Source organism: Ranitomeya variabilis, chromosome 4 (assembly GCF_051348905.1).
Source record: "Ranitomeya variabilis isolate aRanVar5 chromosome 4, aRanVar5.hap1, whole genome shotgun sequence".
Classification (NCBI taxonomy): Eukaryota; Metazoa; Chordata; class Amphibia; order Anura; family Dendrobatidae; genus Ranitomeya; species Ranitomeya variabilis.
The window spans coordinates 214315418-214342477 of record NC_135235.1 but is presented as its reverse complement, the minus strand read 5'-3'; the positions used below and the strand labels follow the sequence as shown (position 1 = coordinate 214342477).

The window sequence follows — 27060 nt, the reverse complement described above, 5'->3', positions numbered from 1 at the left end:
GATCACAGTCAAGTATCAGTATCCTTTGCCATTGCTGATTTATTTGCTCGCATTGAGGGGGCGAAGTGGTTCTCTAAGATTGATCTTCGCGGTGCGTATAATTTGGTGCGAATTAAGCAGGGGGATGAGTGGAAAACCGCATTTAATACGCCCGAGGGCCATTTTGAGTATTTGGTGATGCCTTTTGGTCTGTCAAATGCCCCTTCGGTCTTTCAGTCTTTTATGCACAATATTTTCCGTGAATATCTGGATAAATTTATGATTGTGTATTTGGACGATATCTTGATTTTTTCGGATGACTGGGAATCTCATGTTCAACAAGTTAGGAGGGTTTTTCAGGTTTTGTGGACCAATTCTCTGTTTGTTAAAGGTTCAAAGTGTGTTTTTGGGGTTCAGAAGATTTCTTTTTTGGGGTACATTTTTTCCCCCTCTTCTATTGAGATGGATCCTGTGAAGGTTCGGGCTATTTGTGACTGGACGCAACCGACTTCTCTTAAGGGCCTTCAGAAATTTTTGGGCTTTGCTAACTTTTATCGTCGATTCATAACTGGTTTTTCTAGCGTTGTCAGGCCTTTGACTGATTTGACTAAAAAGGGTGCTGATGTTGCAGATTGGTCTCCTGCTGCTGTGGAGGCCTTTCGGGAGCTTAAGCGCCGTTTTTCTTCTGCTCCGGTGTTGTGCCAGCCTGATGTTTCTCTTCCTTTTCAGGTGGAAGTTGATGCTTCCGAGATCGGAACGGGGGCGGTTTTGTCGCAGAAAAGTTCAGATTGTTCAGTGATGAGACCTTGTGCGTTCTTTTCTCGAAAATTTTCGCCCGCCGAGCGAAATTATGACGTCGGTAATCGGGAGCTTTTGGCGATGAAGTGGGCATTCGAGGAGTGGCGTCATTGGCTTGAGGGTGCTAAACATCAGGTGGTGGTCTTGACTGATCACGAAAATTTGATTTGTCTTGAGTCGGCCAGACGTCTGAATCCTAGACAGGCGCGCTGGTCGTTGTTTTTCTCCCGGTTTAATTTTGTGGTTTTGTATCTGCCAGGTACTAAGAATGTGAAGGCGGATGCCCTTTCTAGGAGTTTTGAACCTGATTCCCCTGGTGATTCTAAACCTACGGGTATACTTAAGGATGGGGTGATATTGTCTGCTGTCTTCCCAGACCTGCGACGTGCTTTACAAGAGTTTCAGGCGGATCGGCCTGATCGTTGTCCGCCTGGTAGATTGTTTGTGCCGGATGAGTGGACCAATAGAGTCATCTCGGAGGTTCATTCTTCTGCGTTGGCAGGTCATCCGGGAATTTTTGGTACCAGAGATTTGGTGGCTAGGTCCTTCTGGTGGCCTTCCCTGTCTCGGGACGTGCGTACTTTTGTGCAGTCTTGCGATGTTTGTGCTCGGGCCAAGCCTTGTTGTTCTCGGGCTAGTGGGTTGTTGTTGCCCTTGCCTGTTCCTAAGAGGCCTTGGACACACATCTCTATGGATTTTATTTCTGATCTCCCTGTTTCTCCGAAGATGTCCGTCATTTGGGTGGTGTGTGACCGCTTTTCTAAGATGGTTCATTTGGTGCCCTTGCCCAAGCTGCCTTCCTCATCTGAGTTGGTGCCCCTGTTTTTTCAGAATGTGGTTCAGCTGCATGGTATTCCGGAGAATATCGTTTCCGACAGGGGATCCCAGTTTGTGTCCAGATTTTGGCGGGCGTTTTGTGCCAGGATGGGCATTGATTTGTCTTTTTCGTCTGCATTTCATCCCCAGACAAATGGCCAGACGGAACGTACTAATCAGACCTTGGAGACTTATTTGAGGTGTTTCGTGTCTGCTGATCAGGATGACTGGGTCTCCTTTTTGCCGTTGGCTGAGTTTGCCCTTAATAATCGGGCCAGTTCTGCCACTTTGGTCTCCCCTTTCTTTTGCAATTCAGGGTTCCATCCTCATTTTTCATCTGGTCAGGTGGAGTCTTCGGATTGTCCTGGAGTGGATACCATGGTGGATAGGTTGCATCGTATTTGGGGGCAGGTGGTGGACAATTTGGAGTTGTCCCAGGAGAAGACTGAACGTTTTGCTAATCGCCATCGTCGTGTTGGTTGTTGTGAATTTGGATTCTGGGCTCCCCCGGTGGCTACTGGTGGAATTGAACTGGTGTCTTCATCTTCTCTGTTCACCTGTTCCCATCAAGATGTGGGAGTCGCTATATAACCTTGCTGCTCTGTTAGTTGCTTGCCGGTCAACAATGTTATCAGAAGCCTCTCTGTGCTTGTTCCTGCTCCTAGACAACTACTAGATAAGTTGGACTCTTGTCCATGTTTGTTTTTGCATTTTTGTTCCAGTTCACAGCTGTAGTTTCGTTACTGTGTCTGGAAAGCTCTTGTGAACAGGAATTGCCACTCTGGTGTTATGAGTTAATGCCAGAGTTTTAAAGTAATTTCTGGATGGTGTTTTGATAGGGTTTTCAGCTGACCATGAAAGTGTCCTTTCTGTCTTCTGCTATGTAGTAAGTGGACCTCAAATTTGCTAAACCTATTTTCATACTACGTTTGTTATTTCATCTTAATTCACCGCCAATACATGTGGGGGGCCTCTGTCTCCTTTCGGGGTATTTCTCTAGAGGTGAGCTAGGACTAATATTTTCCTCTGCTAGCATTATTTAGTCCTCCGGCTGGTGCTGGGCATCTAGAATCAACGTAGGCATGCTACCCGGCCACTGCTAGTTGTGCGTTAGGTTTAGTTCATGGTCAGCTCAGTTCCCATCTTCCAAGAGCTAGTTCCTATATATGCTGATGCTATGTTCTCTTGCCATTGAGAACATGACAGTTGGTCCTCGTCTTCGTGTTGGGGACTTGGTGTGGTTGTCCTCCCGTTTTGTCCCTATGAGGGTCTCTTCTCCTAAGTTTAAGCCTCGGTTCATCGGTCCTTATAAGATTTTGGAAATTCTTAACCCTGTGTCTTTTCGTTTGGACCTCCCAGCATCCTTTGCTATCCATAATGTCTTCCATCGGTCATTATTGCGGAGGTATGAGGTACCACCTGTGCCTTCTGTTGAGCCTCCTGCTCCTGTGCTGGTTGAGGGTGAATTGGAGTACGTGGTGGAGAAAATCTTGGACTCCCATGTTTCCAGACGGAGACTTCAATATCTGGTGAAATGGAAGGGCTACGGTCAAGAGGATAATTCTTGGGTTACAGCTTCTGATGTTCATGCTTCTGATTTGGTCCGTGCCTTTCATAGGGCTCATCCAGATCGCCCTGGTGGTTCTTGTGAGGGTTCGGTGCCCCCTCCTTAAGGGGGGGTACTGTTGTGATTCGGTTCGTGGGCTCCCCCGGTGGTCTCTTGTGGTACTGGTGTCCTGCAAGCTTTGCCTTCTCAGTTCACCTGTTCCTATCAGGATGTGGGAGTATCCTATTTAACCTTGCTCCTCAGTCATTCTAATGCTGGCCATCAATGTATCCAGAGTGATTCTGTTGCATGTTCCTGCTCCCAGTTTTCTGCTCAGCTAAGTTGGACACTTTAGTCCTTAAGTCTATTTTTGTATGTTTTGTCCAGTTTGCACTTATGTGAATCTCTGCAGCTGGAAGCTCTTGTTGGGCTGAAATTACCACTCCAGTGGCATGAGTTGTCACATGAGTTAAGGTAATTTCAGGATGGTGTTTTGAAGGGTTTTGCAGCTGACCGCGAAGTCCTCTGTTGTATCTTTCTGCTATTTAGTTAGCGGGCCTCTCTGTGCTAAATCTGCTTTCATACTACGTGTGTCTTTTCATCTGCTCTCACCGTTATTATATGTGGGGGGCTGCTATCTCCTGTGGGGACATTCTCTGGAGGCAAGCCAGGACTGTGTTTTCTTCTACCAGGGGTAGTTAGTTCTCCGGCTGGCGCGCGGCATCTAGAGACAACGCAGGAATGCCCCCTGGCTACTTCTAGTGTGGTGTGTAGGTTTAGCATCGCGGTCAGCTCTAGTTTCCATCACCCGAGAGCTTGTCCGTTTAATCTATGCTTCTGATGTTTCCTTGCCATTGGAAACCATAACACATCCCTGACTTACTGCTCCATAGTGGCCACGCGGGCTGGGGGCCCCTGGGAGAGTGGGGGCCTTGGTCTGTGGACCCTGATAGCTAGCAGTGTTAGCTGGCTGCTGATAACAATGCCCACTATTATAGTGAAATTAATATTCACCCCTCTCCCCACCCATGGGGGCATGGGGAATATTCATTTCTTTTTAGCAGCGGGGCCGCAGCAGCTGGCTTCTGCCTCCTGTCACCCGCCATTGCACCACTGGCACCGGGGGCCCCCATAGCAGCTGCGTGGTGTGCCGCTATTAGCGACACGCCACTGGCTGGGGGCCCTAGGCAGCTGCCGTCCCTGTATGCCAGCAGGTGTCAGTGCCAGGTGTCAGTCGCATGGTGCAGAGATGAGTTCACCGCAGTAAAATTCTCACGGTGAAATTCTCCCAGTGAACTTGCCTCTTCACCTTGCGACTTTCTCACGGTGCTAGCGGAGATCTCACCGAGGTCACCGCAGTTCATCCCAGCTGGGAACCGAGCCTCAGTAATGTCACCGCTAGTCACTGAGGCTGCGCTCACAGCAGCTCATTCACCAGTGGTTTTAAGCGTGGACGGTTGCATCTGGGCACCGTCCAGGTTCAAAATTAATTATCCCCCAGACATGGATTACAGCGTGGGACACAACAACGGAGAGGTGAGGGATAGAGTTGTTTTATTATTTTTGGTTTATTACAGGAGAAAGAGAGCTTTGGTGGAATTAGGCGAGGTCGTAAGTATGGTTTAATTGAGATAATTAAAGGAATCTGTGTCATTCTTTCAATTAAAGGACTTTATTCTTGCTGCCTGTGTTTTCTTACAATGTGACTATGGGGTTAGTAATGGGGGTGTCTTATTGACGCCTCTCCATTACTAACCTCGGGGCTTGATGTCACTGGACAATACAAAGGTTACATCAACCCCACAAATATGAACCCCACTTGCCACTGTTACAGGGCAAGTGGAAAGAGCCGGGCCAAGCACAAGAATTGGCAAATCTAATAGAATTGCCTTTTCTGGACATCTGCAGGCTTCTATTTTTAGGCTGGGGGGGCCATATCCATGGCCCCTTACCAGCCCCCAGGTGTCTGCTATAGCAAGGCTGGTTGCCAAAAATGGAGGGACGCCACACCATTTTTTTTCAATTATTTATTTAAATAATTAAAAAATTCGGCTTGGGGACCCCTCTATTCTTGGTAACTAGCCTTGATGAAGCTGACAGCTGAGGGTTGCAGCCCCCAGCTGTGAGCTATGCCTGGCTGGTATCAAAAATAGGGGGGAACCCACGCAGGTTTATTTTTTTAATTATTTACAGCACAGGAGCGGCAGATGAAGACTCCCATCATCCACTCCTGCTCTCACGGTTATTAGCGGAACAGGCGTCAGATGATAGGAGCAGTAGTCCCATCAGCTTACACCAGTGACCGGAGGTAAACTTTATACCTCCAATCACAGCTGAGCGCTCCCGCTGTTTTTTGGCAGCGTGGGAACCGCGGCTCTCTGACCGGCGGGGAGGATTTCACTGCCGATCAGAAGCAGTGTTTTCCGTGCTGTCATGCATATGACAGCGTGTTAAACCCTGTATTGTCTTGCACCCCATTCAAGTGAATGGGGTTCGGGTCCACTCTGCTGGATGACAGGCTGCATGGACGCACCATGCAGCCTGCCATCTAGATGTAGCAGAGCCGAGCGTGAGGTCACATCCAGCTCTCCTTGACTTTTCTGCAGCAAATACGCTGCAAGAAAATTCATTTGCAGCGCTTTTTCACCATCCATTCAAGTCAATGGGTGAAAAACGCTGAAAAAAGTGACATGCTCTATGTAAAAAAACGATGCAAAGCACAAAATCCTGATGACAAACAAAACCAATGTGTGTGCATGAGATTTGTGAAATCTCATAGGCTTTGCTGGTACTGAAAAAAATCAGCTGAAAATTAGCATTAAAAAAAACACAGCAAAAAAATGCATCAAAAACGCCCAGTGTGAACCTACCCTAGTAGTGTTTTTTACCTATTGAAAGCAATATGTAGTGCAAACAAAAACACTGCAAAAATGCAGTAAAAACGCAATGTGTGAACTTAGCCTTACGGTGTTTACTGATCGAGTTAACAGTTTTTAGTTAACAGAGCTGAGTTTTTCCATTTTTTAAACATCTTTATTTTCAATGGCATATAAGGGGGATGATTTGAACTTTAAGGTAGTTTTAAAAACTTTTTTAACTTTTCACTGTAAGGCTGGGTTCACATTGCGCTAGAGGCGTACGTTAGACGGACTACGTTACACCGCGGCATAGCGCGGTGTAACGCAGCCTGTTAACACCGCCATTAAGTCCAATGTCGGACGCATCGCTAGCGTACGCCCACAATGGGCGTGCGCTAGCTATGTGCCGTCATTGAGTGACGGACCCTGGGACGCGGGCTGCAGCGTTTCCAGGTCCGTCACTGCTAGCGCAGATAGAGCATCTGCTATGCTAGCTCTACCTGCGCTAGCGTGATGACATATCGGCACTTGCGTTAACAGCAGCCCGTTAACGCATGTGTTGAACGGGATAATGTTAACGCAATGTGAACCTAGCCTCATTTATTGCCCTTAGGAGACTTAGAGATGCGATTGTCTGATCGCCCGTGCAATATACAGTGATGCCAAAGCATCGCTGTATATTCCAGAAATCACAGTCTCTTGTGGGGTTTCACAGGTTCTCCATGACAGGCACAGGGGTCATCAGCTGAATCCTTGCTGTCATGGCAACCCATCGACAACCCGCGATCACATAACGGGTGCTCTGATGGGCAAAAGAATAATGCGCACGCATGTCAGTGCCGCATGTTAAATGCCGCTGTCAGAGACTGACAGTGGCATTTAACATGTGCCATACATGTAAGGCGGATGTCGTGAAGGCATCAAATACCTCAGGGCCCCCTTCCCCACTGTGTCACCTAACTTTCTGAGGGCCCTCTTCCACACTAAGTCACCTAATTTCCCAAGGGCCCCGTTCCCCACTGTCAGCTAATTTCCTGAGGGCTTCCTTCCCCACTTCAGCATTAGACCACCTCGGTCCACAGTTTTGAAGAGCCAGAGACACAGGCAAGAAACAGATCAGCTGATGCGTGAGTGAGTGCGTGTGTGTCAGCTGTGCCTGTGATTGTGCTGGCTGAAGTCAGGTCGGCATTCTGCACACGCACACACGCTGCGCACCTCTGTTTGCACATCTTCAATAGAAGCCGGCAGTGGTAGCAGGTGATGTGAAAGAGCTGCAGCGCAGCTGCATTTCACATCATTTGTACAGTCTGCTGCCTACTTGCCAGTGCCGGCTATAGAATAAAGTGTGCAGGGTAGTGCAGGCACGAATGACGGAGGCAGGAGCTGAGGTTGGGGGCGGGGCCCACCGGAGGATTCTCCGGTGTCCCGGTGCCCCAGTCCGACCCTGATCCCTGGTCAAAATTACTGTTATTCTGAACCGTTAAGAAAGTTGAAGATTAAATGATCTCTAAAAGGCCTAAAGTTAAAGACGACACATTTCCTTTGTATTTTTTGTATTTTAGGCAAAAAATATATTTTTTTCCACCTTTTACATTTTAAAAATTCCAAAAAGGTAAATGGGTCGATGCAAAAGATTGGGCACCCTGCATAGTTAGTACATAGTAGCACCCCCTTTTGAAAGAATCACATATTGTAAATGCTTTTTGTAGCCAGACAAGAGTTTTTCAATTATTGTTTGAGGGATTTTCATCCATTCTTCCTTGGAGTATTCCTCTAGCTCTGTGAGATTCCTGGGTCATCATGCATCCTCTGCTATTTTGAGGTCTAGCCTCAGATTTTCAATGATGTTCAGAGGGCCATTGTAAAACCTTCAGCTTGCGCCTTTTGAGGTAATCTATTATGGATTTTAACGTGTGTTTAGGATCTTTATCCATTTGTAGGATCCATCCTCTTTTCACCTTCAGCTTATTTTACAGATGGTGTTATGTTTGCATCAAGAATTTGTTGAAATTTCATTGAATCCATTCTTCCCTCCCCCCCCATGAAATATTCCCCATTCCATTGGCTGCAAGACAACCTCAAATCATGATTGATCCACCCCCATGCTTAATTGCTGGCGAGATGTTCTTTTCCTTAAATTCTGTGCCCTTTTTTCTCCACACATACCTCTGATCATTGTGGCCAAAGAGTTCTATCTTAACCTCATCGGTCCACAGTACATGTTTCCAAAAGGCCTCAGTCTGGTAGATGTTCTTTTGCATACTTCTTATTCTGAATTCTATGGTGAGGACACAGGAGAGGTTTTCTTCTGATGACTCTTCCATGAAGGCCATATTTGTGCAGGTGTCTCTGACCAGTAGAACAATATACCACAACTCCACATTGCTAAATCTTTCTGAAGATCTTTTGCAATCAAGCAGAGGTTCTGATTTGCCCCTCTCTTCATATATATAAGTATATTCATGTACATAGAGGACAGTAATTAATAATGTAAATTGCTCACCTCGTATATTGAATGTAAATTGCTCACCTCATATGTTGAAGTGGACATTTGATTCTCCTGCTTATAAAAAAGACATTGACTATTAGAAATATGCAACTTTACGTAACTGTGCTTGTGTTTATCAATGTTATCATAGAATCAGTCAGTAATCAATGCTGTTTTCCCACAAAAAGACCTTCATCATCTATCCATATAATTGGTAGTAAATGTCTGATTCCTACTGCTGGACATCTGACTGGGGGAAGGATTTTTCGTTCCTTCTTACTATGGTCAGACTTGAACAGAGCGGCATATTCGCACAGTCTCCCTGCTGCCCCAATATATATATAATATTTATGGTGTTGTTCTTTGTTTCTGGTGGCTATCTTCACCAGTCCTGTAGATATTGTACAGAGCGGAAGAGAGAATGCTTTTTGGAGATCAGTGAATTGATTATTAACTAATCAAAGTCATTAATAATTTTCCAAATCTGGATTTTTGACTGTTTGTTTCAAGTAAAATGGCAGCCATCTGGTTTCCAATCTGTTGGGAGTTTAAAAACCAAGAAATTGTCATACTTAACTAGCCTCTTACCTGTTCTTACTACCTCAGATCTTTGCCGATCTTCCTCTGGTTTCCTTAAACACCAACTTTACTCCGGCTCCAGTCTTTTCTTCACCGGTGCCGGGTAGGCCTCAAAGTCCTTCTATCACGATGCTATGAACCATCCCACGTGATAACATGGGGCACAGCAAATTATGACATGATAATGTACATTGAGGCCTAACCAGTGTACAAGAAGAGGAGACCAGAGCAGGAGAAGATCAGGTGGTGTAGGGATGATTTGCTTTGGATGATCGACCAGAAGCTTGTCCATCCATTTATTCTGCTTTGGTTCTTGAAATTGGGTCTCATTCCATTTGCGTAAAATAAATTTGATGAAAATTGCTGAAATCAATTTTGACAGATTCACTTTTCCATGCTGCTCCCTTCAGTTTTGTAGGTATGGAGCAATGGACGGTCTGGAGTGGACACCATTACAGTGATCAGTTGAGGTTCCACCAGTGGGAACTGTTTCTAGTTATTTTCTAGGTCTTGCCAATAAGTATCATACACATTGGAAGGAAATTGGTGTCCTCAATGTGTATAGGGGTGTCCTCAACATTTTACCAGCACAAATATTGGGGGGAAAAAAGGATCGTGAGAAGTGTAGGGTCAACTTTAGGAACAATCCCCAAATGTACATTCTATTCTGGTAGTTAAAGAGATGTTCACGTCTGGGACATTTATGTCATATCGATAGGATATGGAATAAACATCTGAGAGATGAGGATCCAACTGATCACCTGAACGAAACCCCCCCATCTCTTCCTTTATACAGGGTGAGGAGGAGGAGTTGTATGTAGTTCGTGTTGGGGCTGTGTACAAACAGGTGACTGAGTGTGGTCAGCTTCTTCTGGAGGTCCCAAGAGGTTACATGGAGCAGAAACCCCAATATCGTCATTACTCCATACAACACCACCACAGTTTGTTGCAGAAAAGTCATGCAAAGGTTCACTCAAAGATGATGAAAGGATCTCCTGCCATGACCGTGACACCATGTATGACTATTACTAATTTTTGGTTCTCTTGGTATCTTTAGTGGACAGTAACCAAAACCCAAATATTTAGTTCTGAGGGAAGTAGACAACCTTTATATCTCTACTAACCTCATTTAATAATGCTACAGTATTTGTGAGCATAACATACCGGCCCTGAAGGCATTGATCGTTCGCCCGTGTTGATGTATTCGTTGGAACTAATACAATGATCTGAAAAAGACAAATGCGTTGGTGACCTTATCATGTAACCGCTTCATCTAGGTCAGGTCACACTATGGATATTCTCTGGATGACTTCGTCTTTGTAGGAAGGCAGGACCCCATTGAGATGGAACTCAACACAGATATGGGCAAGTTACCATTTTCCTGGTGATCACGGTTAGTGGTTGATCTTATACTTGTGACCTACTTACCATTCCTGGCTTCATTGTTGGAAGGCTTCTCTTTATTTCTTCTCTGTATCTTACGGATGAGCTTAGGATGTGGTGCAGATGGTGGTTCTGCTGGGAATAAACAGATGATCGAGCTTCGTGAACGTAAGTCTCAATCATTGAGAAGGACCCTACATGAACACACACCTCTCCCAGGTAAATGACCCGGATGTCTTGGGCATTTACACCTATTTTCCCCCTTCTATTAATGCATATAAGTTTCTATCTCATACCTGGTATTTTCTGATTCCAGAAAATACTTATTCAAGATCACTAAATTATTCTTTATTCTTTTCCATTTATCTTACCAGCATTGTTTATTTTGTCTTTCTGGAAAACAAGGATGAGAACCAGAATGATCAGCGTCAAAGACACAATGGACCCAATTACTATGCCTGCGATAGCCCCTGCCGAGAGGATTTCTGTAGAAGGAACACGAAAAGAGAAGCTGTTATAGGTTGTAAACTGTAAAAATATAATAAAAAACAACTAAAACACCACGTGGATTATATTTCATTGTCTGTATACTCTATTTACACAGCCTGTGGATGTGTAATAGCTCCTTTTGTCTAGTATCCCCTTTAAAGATCATGTACATGTGTGCGTATATTTTCTTATTGTTCATTTATTTCCTGAATGTAAAGTTCAGTAACTTCCTAAATAATCTTTATTAAAAATGTTCTTCCGTTTTTAGCTGTAGGGTATCTGTAAGTCTCTTATAGTAGCTGAATACAGCGCATATAAAAGATCTCTCTGAGCTTTTGCTCTACATGGCTATCTAGCTTTTCTCAGTGTGTGAGATAACAAAAGGTAGAGGGTTGTTCACTCCTCCACTGCGGAGAGGGGAGAAAGTATTCCAGAGAGGGCAGAAAAAACATACTATAGACAAGGAAGGAAGCGAATGCAGATGAAATGAGTACAGTTCTTATGCTGTGTGGATGTGAGCTAATGAAGATAGCAGCACCCTGGATACACACAAAGCTCACATCCAGCCTATATTACTGGGAGAGACACAAAGAGCTCACATCCAGCCTATATTACTGGGAGAGACACGCAGCTCACATCCAGCCTATATTACTGGGAGACACACAGCTCACAACTAGCCATTATTACTGGGAGAGACACACAGTTCACATCCAGCCTATATTACTGGGAGAGACACACAGCTCACAACCATCCTGTATTACTGGGAGAGACACACAGAGCTCACATCCAGCCTGTATTACTGGTAGAGACACACATAGCACTCATCCAGCCTATATTACTGAGAGAGAAACACAGAGCTCAAATCCAGCCTATATTACTGGTAGAGACACACAGAGCTCACATCCAGCTTATATTATTGGGAGAGACACACAGAGGTCACATCCAGCCTATATTACTGGGAGAGACACACAGACCTCACATCCAGCCTATATTACTGGGAGAGACACACAGAGCTCACATCCAGCCTATATTACTGGGAGAGACACACAGACCTCACACCCAGCCTATATTACTGGGAGAGACACACAGAGCTCACATCCAACCTATATTACTGGGAGAGACACACAGAGCTCACATCTAGCCTATATTACTGGGAAATACACACAGCTCACATCCAGACTATATTACCGGGAGAGACACACAGAGCTCACATCCAGCCTATATTACCGGAAGAGACACACAGACCTCACATCCAGGTCTTTATTACTGGGAAAAACACACAGAGCTCACATCCAGCCTATATTACTGGGAAAGACACACAGAGCTCAAATCCAGCCTATATTAGTGGGAGAGACACACAGAGCTCACATCCAGCTTATAGTACTGGGAAAGACACACAGTTCACATCTAGCCTATATTGCAGGGAAAGACACACACAGCTCACATCCAGCCTATATTACTGGGAAAGACACACAGAGCTCACATCCAGCCTATATTACTGGGAGAGACACACAGAGCTCACATCCAGCCTATATTACTGGGAAAGACACACAGTTCACATCCAGCCTATATTACTGGTAGAGACACACAGAGCTCACATCCAGCCTATATTACTGGGAGAGACACACAGAGCTCACATCCAGCCTATATTACAGGAAAAGACACACACAGCTCACATCCAGCCTATATTACTGGGAAAGACACACAGTTCACATCCAGCCTATATTACAGGGAAAGACACACACAGCTCACATCCAGCCTATATTACTGGGAGAGACACAAAGAGCTCACATCCAGCCTATAATACTGGGAGACACAGACAGACCTCACATCCAGCCTATACTACTGGGAGAGACACACAGAGCTCACCTCCAGCCTATATTACAGGGAAAGACACACAGAGCTCACATCCAGCCTATATTACTGGGAGAGACACACAGTTCACATCCAGCCTATATTACTGGGAGAGACACACAGAGCTCACATCCAGCCTATATTACTGGGAGAGACACTCCCACAAGAGAAACTTTTGGAAACTTAAATCGGGCTGAAAACCACATATCAGATGGTCTGAAAATAAATGAAGAGGATTTAGAAAGTACCTATTATAGTGATGTGTTAGACATAGAGATGAGCTAATTGATTAGTGGGACCCTGATCCAGTGGTCAGTTTTGCATGGTATGGCCACTGAACAGGATCCCTTTGATGAGCCTCCCACCTGGGGGCATCTTCAGCTCCTCCTTTGATCATGTGTCTCACATCTCAACACTGATGTTGGACAAGATAAAGCTAATCAAAAGAGGTTCCAGCAGATAGAAGCCGATTTGATGGGTTTTTGTTTTGCGGCAGTGGAATACTGATTTAGCCATTGCTTCTCGTTAGTAAGTAGACTTCATAAATGGTGGCCTTGGCGCTTAGACGCCATCAATGATTGCTAAAACAAAGAAGCAGAAAAAGTAGTCTATGGATCTAATCATCATTTGATCTGATCTCCAAACAGACCTAGGAGAGGCAAATATGGAGTCATATTGATCAGCTAACTGCTTCTACCCCTTGCTTTAGTGAATGAGAGTTATCTGAGACCCATATTGAGCTATTTTTTATAGGCTTCCACTGTTTGATTGGTTATGCTCCATCCTTTGACCTCCTGTGAGTCCCTTTCATTGCTTATACAATCTCATCAGCTCGTCTGTATAGACTGTGTCTGAACCTGCAGATATGCTCAATTACCTCAGCTTTAGCCCCTTCACTGCACTAATTGATGGGATCCCATAGGTTGAATTTCTACTTTTAATACATTAATATCCTGTCCTAAGAATAGTCCATTATTGTTTAGGCTCTAATAACACTTTTAATCTTTTTTTTTTCAATTAAATATTGCATAAAAATCTGGTGTAACAATTTGCTTGCAGCACGAAGCCTGACCACATGGAGTGCTGTAATATTTAATCTTGATAGCAAATAACATAAACAATCCTACTGTAGAATACTCCATCTGGTGGTAGGAATGGGTAGTGCACCATGGTAGAAATCTATAGCGCCCCATTTCATTTACATTGGACCTTAATAATCATAACACACAAATAAATTATTGGATGATAATTACTGCTACATACATATATTGTATGTACCTTCTTTCTTCACATTGAGAATGAATGTAAAATAATTGCTTCCAATGGGATTCTCAGCTTTGCACATGTACTTTCCATTAAACTCCTCATTCATTTCTAGTATGATCATATATGATGAGTAGTCATTAGACATAATGATGATATCTCTCGTGGTGATGAGTTTGGATGGAGTTGGGTCAAGGCGAACCCACGAGAATATTGCAGGGAAGATCTGAGCTCCTGAAGCGTTCCCGCTGTTTAGAGTCACTGATAGAACGGCGCTGTTCCCCTTGTTGGCCGTGTTAATGCTGTTGTTGATGAATCCAGAAGACCGTGGTATATCTGAAAAAAAATTATATGAAATCAGAGATGAAGATTTTGTGGACTTCATTTACATACATTGTAATTAACCTGTCCGAACTTCCTATGATTTGAAACATGATACAGCTCCTCAATATCCCACCTCCCGTTAGTGATCATCATTTTTAAAGGGTCGATATTGACTTTTAGGATTGCTACTTCCAATAGGTGGCACAAAAGGTCCAGTCCTCTTCTTCTCTTTAGAGGTAATTTACATATTTAACTTCCCAAAACAGCATTACATTGCCTATAAGTCTCCTTACACAAGGAGAATCATTAGAGGTCTCTCATCCAGCCAAATTAGATCTCTTGTTTTGCACTAATGAAGAGCAAACACCCTGAAACACGTGTCTGCAAATAGACTTTCTGGTTGGACTTCTTATGCCAAGTCATGTGGCAAGGCTCGATAATGGATTGATATTGGATTTTAGGGTAAGTGGCACTAGAGCTCCAGTACTACTCTTCTCTGAAGAAGCTTTATGCATGAGACGCTTCGCCATGGCTCGTAGAGGAGTCTCAAGAGGTGGACTTCCTTTATAATGTCTATAAGCTTTATTAGGGCATATGAACAAATATCACCCTCAAAATAACGTTTTAGAAATGTTAGGGTACCGTATAGTCTTATAAGTTCTTACCAATCGCTAGCAAGCACATTTCACTTGATCCAACATGGCTTCCACTGCAAGACAGCGGAGCTCCAAGGGAAAACTGGTTGGTTGACACCACTGCTGTGCTAGTCTCAGTCCCACTTAGAACAATATTTTCATACATCAGGTGTACAACAGCGGGGGGGGATCCTCCAGGCCACAAGCAGTAAAGTTGGACACTTTGATCTAAATGTTCTGCTCGGCACTCAATGTTTCCTTCTGGAGACCCTGTTGATGGAAAAATCCTTGTTGAGGGGGTCTTAGAACTTAAAAAATATCAGAACAAGATTCAGTTTTTTACTATACAAAACGTTTTATCGCTACAGTCATACACTGGTGGCCTCAGTGCTGTCAACTCTTGGCTGCAGTGATCACATCTGGTTGATGGCTCATTGCTTGAGCCAGGAGAACAGAGACCAGTGGTGGATGAGGGAGGCTGACGTAAAGCTATATATTGGAATTACTACCAACATACAGTATGCGATGAAATGTGGATGTGAAGGTGTACTCACATGTCAGATTTAGGGGGTTGCTTATTTGACTGTTCAGGTAGTTGGAGACTCGGCAAGTGAATGCTCCCTGATCGCTCCTCATCACCGGACTGATGACGAGAGTTGAGTTACCATTAGTTAGGTTATATCGGGGGTTTTTAGGCAATGGTAACTCCATTAGTGTCCAGTTGTAATTGACGTCTGTGCCATAGGAAGAACAAACAAGAGAGATGGCTTCCTTCTCAGCAATGACCGGACCAGAGGTATTACTGCGTAGAGTCACTCCAGATACATGGACTGTAAATCAGAGCATAGACAAAGGAGTGAGAATGAATAAGTGTGTACATCAATGCGGCATTTTGTTAGAGCAAAATTGAAAACTAAAAATACAAAATTAGGCAATTTTGCAAATAGTTTTAATAAAAAAAAATGTTCTGCTGTTTTTATACCACAAATGACCCTTATGTATCCAAAGGTACAAACTACTGACTTCTGTCTAACCTGTGCTCTAAATACAATATATGAGGTTGAGCTGAAAAATTAGCTAGGATATCTAGAAATGCAGCCATCAGGGCTTTCTCATTGAAGATTATAAGAGATTAAAGATTTTTTTATAGAAATGTTCTTCATATACTGGTTTACTTATCCTGTACTGATCCTGAGTTACATCCTGTATTATACCCCAGAGCTGCACTCACTATTCTGCTGGTTCAGTCACTGTGTACATACATTACAATACTGATCCTGAGTTACATCCTGTATTATATTCCAGAGCTGCACTCACTATTCTGCTGGTGCAGTCACTGTGTACACACATTACATTACTGATCCTGAGTTACATCCTGTTTTATAATCCAGAGCTGCACTCACTATTCTGCTGGTGCACTCATTGTGTAGATACATAACATTACTGATCCTGAGTTACATCCTGTATTATACTCCACAGCTGCACTCACTATTCTGCTGGTGGAGACACTGTGTACATACATTACATAACTGATCCTGAGTTACCTCCTGTATTATACTCCAGAGCTGCACTCACTATTCTGCTTATGCAGTCACTATGTACATACATTACTGATTCTGAGTTACATCCTGTATTATACTCCAGAGCTGCACTCACTATTCTGCTGGTGCAGTCACTGTGCACATACATTACATTACTGATCTTGAGTTACATCCTGTATTATACCCCAGAGCTGCACTCACTATTCTGCTGGTGCAGTCACTGTGTACATACATTACATTACTGATCCTGAGTTACCTCCTGTATTATACTCCAGAGCTGCACTCACTATTCTGCTGGTGCAGTCACTGTGTACATACATTACATTACTGATCCTGAGTTACATCCTGTATTATACTCCAGAGTTGCACTCACTATTCTGCTGGTGCAGTCACTGTGTACATACATTACATTACTGATCCTGAGTTACATCCTGTATTATACCCCAGAGCTGCACTCACTAATCTGCTGGTGCAGTCACTGTGTACATACATTACTGATCCTGAGTTACATCCTGTATTATACCTCTGAGCTTCACTCACTATTCTGCTGGTGCCGTCACTGTGTACATACATTACATTACTGATCCTGAGATGCATCCTGTATTATACTCCAGAGTTGCACTCACTATTCTGCTGGTGCAGTCACTGTGTACATACATTACATTACTGTTCCTGAGTTACCTCTTGTATTATACTCCAGAGCTGCACTCACTATTCTGCTGGTGCAGGTGCAGCGCCCCAGAGTCCTGGTCGTTGCAGTACTGATGCTCCGCCGCTAAGGGGAGTATTGGCACGTCTGATGGCACTGAAGGAGTTCACATGACCAGGTATCACAGACACCAATATACTTCACAGTCTGGCCTCCAGGGGGAGCTAAGGGTGCTATGTATTAGGCCACTCCTCACAATCTGGTAAAACTGGGGGTTAGATAGGAAGTTAGTCAGAAGCTGACTGGGTTGGAACCAGGCAACATCCTGTGGCAGAGGGTGTTGCAGGGGAAGGTTCAGGGGGGTCCCTGTCAGGGGTGGGATCCTGACAGAGGCCTAGCGAACAGAAAGAACGTTACGGGACCGTGCCTGCACTTCATTGCGGCGGTACCCCAAGAAAGGACAAGAAGCGAGGTATATTGTGAAGAGTGAGAAACGAGATCAACGCAACAAGGAGAAACACCAGTAGGAGTCGTGCTGTAAGACGAGGCAACATCCTACTGAGGCGCGTAGCGTAACTTTAAACCTACGGCAGGACAGTCAGTTATAGGCGGGCTGTCTCACCTAAATCACCTAAGCAGACATAGGGGGCAACAATTGGAGAGGGGCGACTCTAGGGTCCCAGAAGACCTCCAGGCCTACCCATCATACGGGTGCGTCCTAGCCATATCATCTGGGGGATGAAGAAGAGCATCAAAAGCAGTTGTGAGGGAACTTCAGAAACAGACACAACAGTTGTGAGGACTATCCCGTGGTGCTAAGCAGGGAAGGACTACAACACACAAGCGCTAGAAGGTAGGCACAGATTTCCACCTGCAAAGGGAACTCTGGAAGTGCCATCGAACCGGCCGGTCTCAGCCAGCCCAGTTAACCGTACTCCGGATTGAGGATCCTGAAGCCTTCAGTAAAGAGGTAAAGAGACTGCACTTTGTTGTCCTCGTTATTCATCGCGACCTGCACCACACCACAACAACATCATCACTCTTAACTTTCACTGGACGCCCCTCAGCAGGGTCACGGGCCGGGTCTAGCCACCGTGACAACCCCAGAACTGAGACAGAGAGGCCCGGTACCGGGTACCCCTCGGCCCTGCGGCAGTGGGGGCGCTCCAACTTGGCGTCACGAACAGGATCTACTTAAGCCTGAAGAATCAGGTCATGTGTGCCTTGGAACTGTGATTTATTGTGCTTGGACTGTGACTTATTACAAAGACTGTGTATTGCCACTTGCCGCCAAAACCACCGCCATTACAGCGCTGAGGAGAGCGCAGGAGGAGAAGAGGGGCGTGGAGTGGGCGCAGCTAAACTGAAGGGCGCGAAAAGCAATGGCCGCCCAGTCCAAATATCTCTGCATCTTGAGGACGTGCCCGTCAGCAGCTGAGGTCCGCCTTCTCATCCTCTTTGGAGGGTGGAGACCATGGAGACAGGGCCGCCCACAAAAGAGAGCGCGGGAAGAAGATACCGAGGAGGAGGCAAAGATGGCGACGTCGGAAGCACCGCATGGGGACGACCCGACCCAGCATGAGGCTGCACTACCCGTCACAGCCCCAGACCCGCCATCGTTACAGGGACTGGCCCTCATGGAGATACCGCCGGGCAGACCAAACTGGCCGCCGTCTGAGGAGTATGTGGCTGCAGCTGAGGCCCGGCAGATAGCACGCCGCCGGGAGGCCGATGCTCGTGTGACCGCTCGGCTGGGTCAGCCTACGGAGGTCCGCCTAACTCCGGTGTCCCCTGCTTCCTCCATCCCAGCCGCGGCAGAGTGTGAGCTGCAGGCACAGGGCCTGAGAATCCTGCCGGAGGCCGAACACCTGCGGCGCTTGATGGCGGCGTGGCGGAGCAGGCCCCAATCTGCGGCCCAGGTCGACCTGACGGGCATTGAGGAGGTTCCGCCGTCACACTGGGGTGTGGTGGTGTTCTTCAACTCCCGGGAAGGAAGGGGAGTCATCCAAGAAATTGGAGAGCCACTGCAGGTACGTGTTGATCGGAAAGAAGTGAAGCCCTGCGGAGGAAGGTATGATCGCGACCTGGAGCCCGGGGATGCGGTAACCTACACGCGGTGGAGGAGGGAGGTTGGCTGGATGGCTCGGGGTGTCCAGCGGTGCGTCACACTCCAGGCCGCCGCCGGGACGTCGGAGGACAAATCCCCTGCGGAGAAGGTGACGGAACCTGCCCCCGCGGAACCCCAGTAACCCCAGACCCACCGCGTGTCTATGAGTCGTGGTCGCTCCCGATTAAGGAGGGTGTCCCAAAGAGGAATCCTGTCGTTGCTGAGGCCAGGACCGGTCCTTGTCATGCCACCACGACCCGTCTGCCAGGTGAGACCCGATAGGAGGCCGCCTCCTGCTCAGCCAGAACCTGAGTAGGCATAAGTGCTTTACAGACTGTACATAGTTAACTGTTCGTCTTTCTATGTGTTTTCCTGCTGCTGCAACCCGACTAGGGTTAACTCTTAAAGGGATCCCTTAGTTTACCCGGGATCCCTATTTTTGCCTTTTCGCTTGCTTTTGTTCATCACTGTTGAAAAGAACTGCTGGATCATGAACACTGCATGATTACAAACTCATTGTAAATAGTTTGCACCTTCTTAAAGGTGCTCCCTACTGGTTTTACAACAAAGAGAACTCTTTGCGAAGAAATTGCTCCTGGGAACAGCATTGGAGTTCCTGTTTACACGGACTGGCAGCTGGAGTAGCTGCACTACCTCATAGAAACTTGGTTCTCTCTTAAAGGGAACGTTCACCAATAGCACTTAAGGTGTAATGATGTCTTAAAAGAAGAAGTAATAATGCTTACATGTAAAAGTTATATGTAGTTAGTTAGTTGATTGTAAGAAATGTTTAATAATGTGTTAGAGAATGAGGACAGGAAGTGAACCCGTACGGGGTTAGTCGGTGAGTCCTCCTAGGAGCCATACAGAGATGGCTCAGTGATCTTGAACTAAGAAATGGTTGATAAGTCCTATACTGTGTATAGAAAAAGAAAGGCAGTAGGCCCGGATGAGGAATGGGGCGGTCCTGCAAAAGAGCGAGAGGCAGTAGGCCTGGGGCAGATAGACAGGCGGTCCTGCAAATGTAAAGTTGGAAAATGAAGAAAAGTTGATTAACATTGTAGTGTTTTATAGTAATCCTTTATGGATTCAGCTTATACGTCCTTAGAGGCAAAGTTAAATTATTATTCAGAATTTGCACTAAGTAGAATACCCAGTTGGGTAAGAGAAGTTATTTATAGTATGTTATTTAAAATATTTAACCATGTTTGTAACGTTCAAGTGTCCTCACCTCCCATAAAGGGAAGCTCTGTTCAAATTTACTTGTTATTGCATTTCAAAAAGTGTATGTCTTTTTGCTGACATGTATTGTTGTTTTCTTCCCAGTCCAGGAGTACTGGATTTAACCGGGGGGGAGTGCAGCGCCCCAGAGTCCTGGTCGTTGCAGTACTGATGCTCCGCCGCTAAGGGGAGTATTGGTACGTCTGATGGCACTGAAGGAGTTCACCTGACCAGGTATCACAGACACCAATACACTTCACAGTCTGGCCTCCAGGGGGAGCTAAAAGTGCTATGTATTAGGCCACTCCTCACAATCTGGTAAAACGGGGTTAGATAGGAAGTTAGTCAGAAGCTGACTGGGTTGGAACCAGGCAACATCCTGTGGCAGAGGGTGTTGCAGGGGAAGATTCAGGGGGTTCCCTGTCAGGGGTGGGATCCTGACAGAGGCCTAATGAACAGAAAGAACGTTACGGGACCGCGCTTGCACTTCATTGCGGCGGTACCCCAAGAAAGGTCAGGAAGTGAGGTATATTGTGAAGAGTGAGAAACGAGATCAACGCAACAAGGAGAAACACCAGTAGAAGTCGTGCTGTAAGACGAGGCAACATCCTACTGAGGCGTGTAGCCGGTGGCCGGAAACGCCGGGGAAGTATTGAGCTCCAGGCCTTACTTCAAACCTACGGCAGGACAGTCAGTTATAGGCGGGCTGTCTCACCTAAATCACCTAAGCAGACCTAGGGGGCAACAATTGGAGAGGGGCGACTCTAGGGTCCCGGAAGACCTCCAGGCCTACCCGTCATACGGGTGCGTCCTAGCCATATCATCTGGGGGATGAAGAAGAACATCAAAAGCAGTTGTGAGGGAACTTCAGAAACAGACACAACAGTTGTGAGGACTATCCCGTGGTGCTAAGCAGGGAAGGACTACAACACACAAGCGCTAGAAGGTAGGCACAGATTTCCACCTGCAAAGGGAACTCTGGAAGTGCCATCGGACCAGCCGGTCTCAGCCAGCCCAGTTAACCATACTCCGGATTGAGGATCCTGAAGCCTTCAGTAAAGAGGTAAAGAGACTGCACTTTGGTGTCCTCGTTATTCATCGCGACCTGCACTACACCACAACAAAATCATCACTCTTAACTTTCACTGGACGTCCCTCAGCAGGGTCACGGGCCGGGTCTAGCCACCGTGACAACCCCAGAACTGAGACAGAGAGGCCCGGTACCGGGTACCCCTCGGCCCTGTGGCAGTGGGGGCGCTCCACAGTCACTGTGTACATACATTACATTACTGATCCTGAGTTACATCCTGTATTATACTCCAGAGCTGCACTCACTATTCTGCTGGTGCAGTCACTGTGTACATACATTACATTACTGATCCTGAGTTACATCCTGTTTTATACGCCAGAGCTGCACTCACTATTCTGCAGGTGCAGTCACAGTGTACATACATTACATTACTGATCCTGAGTTACATTCTGTATTATACCCCAGAGCTGCACTCACTATTCCGCTGGTGCAGTCACTGTGTACATACATTACTGATCCTGAGTTACATCCTGTATTATATCCCAGAGCTGCACTCACTATTGTGCTGGGGCAGTAACTGTGTACATACATTACATTACTGATCCTGAGTTACATCCTGTATTATACTCCAGAGCTGCACTCACTATTCTGCTGGTGCAGTGACTGTGTACATACATTACATTACTGATCCTGAGTCACCTCCTGTATTATACCCCAGAGCTGCACTCACTATTCTGCTGGTGCAGTCACTGTGTACATACATTACATTACTGATCCTGAGTTACATCCTGTATTATACTCCAGAGCTGCACTCACTATTCTGCTGGAGCACTCACTGTGTATATGCATTTTACTTTCTTTGCTCAGAATCAGGCTATCCACTGCCTCGGTCTCCACTCACTCAGACCAAACATCTGCTCTAGCTGTAAGCTATGTTTTGTCTGACTCACTACCAGGAAGTCCTCTCTGATCTTGCTATGTTGCCTCTCCCTCTCTGGGCTAGTCTCACCTCTTCATTCTATCCATTACTATCTGTTGCTGGGCAGAACAAAACACCAACACTAATAACCATATGACAATTCATGTTATCCACCATATTAGTACCCGTGTCTTCACAGGGGATCGGGGGCAGTATGTGCATCTCCTTACACTTACCTGCAACATCCAGGTAGGTCCCGATGCTCATGCTGTTGCTTACAGGATTTTCAATGCCACAAGTATAATTACCGGTATCACTGCCTAGGATGGGATTGAAGTACAGGTAGACACTAGAACTACTGCACGATAGATGAGAGGAGCTGCATGACAGTAATTCATAATTTCGATAGAAGTAGACACTGTGGACGGTCTGTGTCCCTGGATTACACCTCAAATTCAGGGTGGTGCCATTTACTGGGCGAATGGAGGAAGAGACGATCAAGGATGGAGGGGTGAGAAGATCTGAAATAGAATTATAGAGGTATGATCTAATAAACCACAAGATAAGTGCAATGTAGTGCCAGGCGGCTTCTGCAAAGCCATGTAAGATTATGAGGATCCTACTTGCAAATTCTAAGAAATCGGAGGAATAAATCAAATAGTTCTGCACCAAATTTTGTTGATTTTTTTGCTGTTTTACACAACGCCCGTTATTCATGAAAAGTCAGATTAATTTAGGGTGGATCTCTATGCAAATAAAGTGTAAGCTACATTTATGAATTGAGACAAACTGGCTCCAATAGGAGGGGGTGGCGAAAAAAAGAAGAAAATAAGTTCTACACAGAAGTGTAATTTTTAAAGTGTAACCATCGTTTTAATTTTTATTCAATGAATTACTAGTACACAAGAAAATAATCAACTTTGTAATGATTTTAATCAGAGAAATCTGCTTCTTTCTTTTCCTGGGACTGACTTGTTTCTCAATTTATGGGTGAAATCTGTAATCAGCTAAAACAATTTTTTCTCATTTCTGAGATTTTTTTTTGTTTTTACATGTACGGTACTATTAATGTATGAAGATAATTTTAAAATGATTGTTGCTCTTTAAAGATGGGTTAAATATTAAAAGGGGTTGGCTCACGAGACATTTTTGGCTTATTCTTTGGCTATGCTTCCAGAATCCATTCAGGAGACCACGGGACCACACCAAAGAGAGTAAAAAGAAGGGATTGGAACAGTGCCAACAGCCCAGAATGCTTCACTGTAAGAGAGCGCCCAGAGTATACCTCATTTATCTCTGGCTGACACCAGGGGACAAAACGGCTGACAGACTCCCTTTAATAAGTTTTCTTAGGCAAGTTCCCTTAATTTTGACTGCAGACTGGGAATGTTTCCTAAATAGTTGTAGACCACACACTTTTTAAAAATATTTTCTTTAAAGGGTAACTAAACTTTTTATTAAAAAAATTTTGGTACAGTATGTTGTATCTCATTTTAAGTACTGTTCATATATGGGGTTCTGGTTCCTGTGCTCTGCACCGATCGCTTAAACCAAAAGGGTCAGATTATGTTCCAGTGCACATTGAGTGGTGTACTGACTTCCTATTGAGACTATTCTGTGCATACTCAAGCATCTACTGAGATCTTCTGCCTCTTGGTTTGAGAGATTGAAGAGGTCCTATAGACTCAGACCCTAACCAAACATCAGTACTTAACACAAGTCATAACATATAGAACCATTATCAATACTGTTGGGAGCATAGTCTCACCAGCTGATATTGTTGGCACTTCCACATCAACATCTCATGAATGGGAAGATCAGGATTTATGTTGGGGATCAGATAGTTTTATCTGTTCTTCTACATCAGACATTTGACAATGTATCACAAGCACTTACTATATACGTTGAGCTTGACCTCTTCTTTTATTAGCTTCCCTTCAGCCTGAAATGACACTGAGTAAGATCTGTTCTCACTACTGATGAGCTGGTCCATTTGGAGAGTTCCATTTATAAAAAGTGTACATTTGCCTCCATTACATCTCCCAGCGTAAGTAGGGCTACTGGACGGAATAAGAGTTGCAATAGTTGCCCCCGCGGTATCAAAGTTCCAGTCTATCCGATAGTCTGGGCTGGCAGGTGAAATCGGAGAAATGAATGCTGTTCCTCCAATAGAGGCATTGAATTGACTGATGGTGGCCACCATGCCTACGGACAAGAGAATCGATAAGTATAAGCAAGATTTCCAATCCAGACAACTTCTTTTTCTGATCAGTGTCGGCATTAACAAATTTTGTCTACACCAACGTATCAAAATAATTGGACCACTACAATATAGCATTATGTTTCCCAAACACATTGGGTTGACTCTTGGACCTCCTACATATGAATGCCATATCTGGACAACTCACACTTTGATCAACATTGGCAATAACATGTTTCACCTACAACGATGCACAAAATCAATAGGTATCTGTTTTATGGCATTTGGTTCCCCAGCCATGTTTGCCTTTAGGATCACCTGCCCTGTTTTTGGAAACTGTAAATACCATTGATCATTAATAGCACCAAGAACACTAACATTACCAGATCTTGGTACTAGGGTCAAACCATATCACTTGTAGGATAAGAGACTTTTCACTTGGACATCAAACACCACCTGTCAGAACTAACTGTGGCTCTCTTGGGGACTTCCATTGCTCATGGTCAACTTGAATCTCCTAAAGCAAGAGTTACTCTCTGACTAATTAAGAGAAGACTCCATAATGGGGCATGAGAACTGGTTCTGGGCTGAGCGGACAACACTTTTGTTAGGTTTCTGGTTGGAAAATAGGAAAATAGGAAAATGAAGTGTCTTCAAATATCAATGTATGGGTTGTAGTGTAACTCTCACGTTAAGCCAAAAGAAAAATGGTCTACAATGAAAATCCTAGCTTATTTTGTTCCCCTGCCAAACATGGCTTTTGGACCTTGTGCATTTTTTTGCCCTGTTCTTGGCAACTACATAGATAGTATTGAAACATTATTGGTGGGAGAAACATTAGAGCAGTAGGGTCAAAACTTTATCATTTGCAGGATAAGAGTTTTTTTCGCTTGGCCATAACATCACTTGTCACAACTGAATTTGACTGTTGGGAACCTTCGTTGCCAATGGTCAACTTGAGTCCTCCAAAATAAGAGTGAACCTCTACTTCCGTCTCTCTATAAGGGGCACTGGGTCTCTGCTGAGTAGAAAACACTTTTATTGGGTTTCAGGTTCTAAAAGAGGAAAATTAAATGTCCACCACATCTGCGGAGATCAATGCCACCTTCCACTACCAAAGTGTAGCTCTCGACTTAAGCCAAATAGTAAAATGGTTCCAAATGTGACCTCATCATCCCCTAGTTTTCTGTGCTATCTAGACCCCAATTAATAATATTTCAACTTACCAATGGTGCACAGAAAAACACTCCAGAGCAGTAAACCCATCAGGTCTCACTTCTTTCCAGCATATGTTACTGCATCCGCTCTGGTCCCAGCAGTGTAGAAGTCTCCTGACTCCCACGGTACAGATTGCTCTACAGATCGTTTGCAGAAATGTGTCATCTGTCACTTTATGGCGACAGCAAAGAGGAAGGTGCTCGTTCTTTTTTTTTCTTTTTTTTTTTTTGCAGTATCATAACTTGATAAGAAGTTGACTTGATTTTAGTACAGTTGGAACGTACTTATCGACTGACTACCTGACATTTTTATACCCCCGATTTACAGCCTGAACTTTACACCGAATGCACAACTGTTGAACGTGTTGGGTACATTTTATTTACTCTGTAACCATGTATCATTAATTGTTGATTTGCTTTTCCATCCAACCTGAAAGCACGTATACACAAGGTACAAGTTATATTTAAGTCCTCCATGAGAGGGTAAATTTTAATTTTTGCAATTTTTTTCCTCCCTTTCTTCCAAGAGCCCTAACTTTTTGTTTAATTTATCCATTGACGTAGCCATGAGGGTTTGGATTTTGGGCGACAAGTTGAAGTTTTGACTATCACCACTCATTTTATAATTATATAGCGAACAATAGGGATAAGATTCCAAGTGGCGTAAAATTGTGAAAAACTGCATTTGTTTTTTTCTGTTTTGGTGTTTGTTTTTTACAAAAAAACGTGATTTTACAAGTATGAGTACGGTGATTTTAAAAGTTTATTTTAATATTTTAGAAGTTTGAAAAAATGAAAAAATATGGATTTTGTTGCCATATTCTGAGACCAGGATGTTTTTGTTTTTTTCATTTTTAAACCACGGCTTGTTTTTTTGCATGTTGAGCTGATATTTTAAACAATTTTGATTGAATTTATTGGGAGGGGGGAATTGTAGAGATCGAAAAATTGAAATTGGTTTTAGCATTTACTGTATGGGATAAATATTTTTTATATTTTAATAGTTCTGGCAATTACACACACAACAATACCAAATACCGGTATGTAATTTTTCAATTATTTATTAATGTATTTTTGTTACATTTTACTAGTGGTAAAATATGATGTTAAGTTTTATTTTATATTTTTAAATTTTTTTTTCTTAATTGTATTAAATATTCGACT

The 27060-nt window shown here is 44.5% G+C and overlaps 1 protein-coding gene and 1 long non-coding RNA gene across 22 annotated transcripts in view; one reads left to right on the top strand and one right to left on the bottom strand.

Annotated features, from left to right (window-relative positions):
* Positions 1 to 11080, top strand: part of LOC143770347 (uncharacterized) — a 137351-nt gene extending 126271 nt beyond the window's left edge. For 3 of the 4 annotated variants that reach the window (XR_013214612.1, XR_013214615.1, XR_013214614.1), the window contains 3 exons: positions 10342 to 10457; positions 10559 to 10666; positions 10853 to 11080. This is a non-coding gene — a long non-coding RNA (uncharacterized LOC143770347). Of the gene's footprint in view, positions 1 to 10341; positions 10458 to 10558; positions 10667 to 10821 lie in introns of all 4 variants that reach the window. The other variant, XR_013214613.1, reaches the window with a different exon arrangement.
* LOC143770346 (cell adhesion molecule CEACAM1-like) overlaps positions 1 to 26179 on the bottom strand; it is a 35179-nt gene extending 9000 nt beyond the window's left edge. For 2 of the 18 annotated variants that reach the window (XM_077259888.1, XM_077259897.1), the window contains exons 1-10: positions 25906 to 26036; positions 24376 to 24684; positions 22716 to 23000; positions 15567 to 15842; positions 15043 to 15282; positions 14069 to 14389; positions 10819 to 10932; positions 10493 to 10582; positions 10229 to 10290; positions 8501 to 8560 (exon numbers count right to left, since the gene is read on the bottom strand). In XM_077259888.1, the coding sequence (XP_077116003.1) occupies positions 8501 to 8560; positions 10229 to 10290; positions 10493 to 10582; positions 10819 to 10932; positions 14069 to 14389; positions 15043 to 15282; positions 15567 to 15842; positions 22716 to 23000; positions 24376 to 24684; positions 25906 to 25945 (1797 nt within the window). In that variant the 5' untranslated portion in view covers positions 25946 to 26036. Of the gene's footprint in view, positions 1 to 8500; positions 8561 to 10188; positions 10291 to 10492; positions 10583 to 10818; positions 10933 to 14068; positions 14390 to 15042; positions 15283 to 15566; positions 15843 to 22715; positions 23001 to 24375; positions 24685 to 25905 lie in introns of all 18 variants that reach the window. The other 16 variants (XM_077259893.1, XM_077259899.1, XR_013214611.1 and 13 more) reach the window with 14 other exon arrangements.
* Positions 26180 to 27060: the final 881 nt, after the last annotated feature.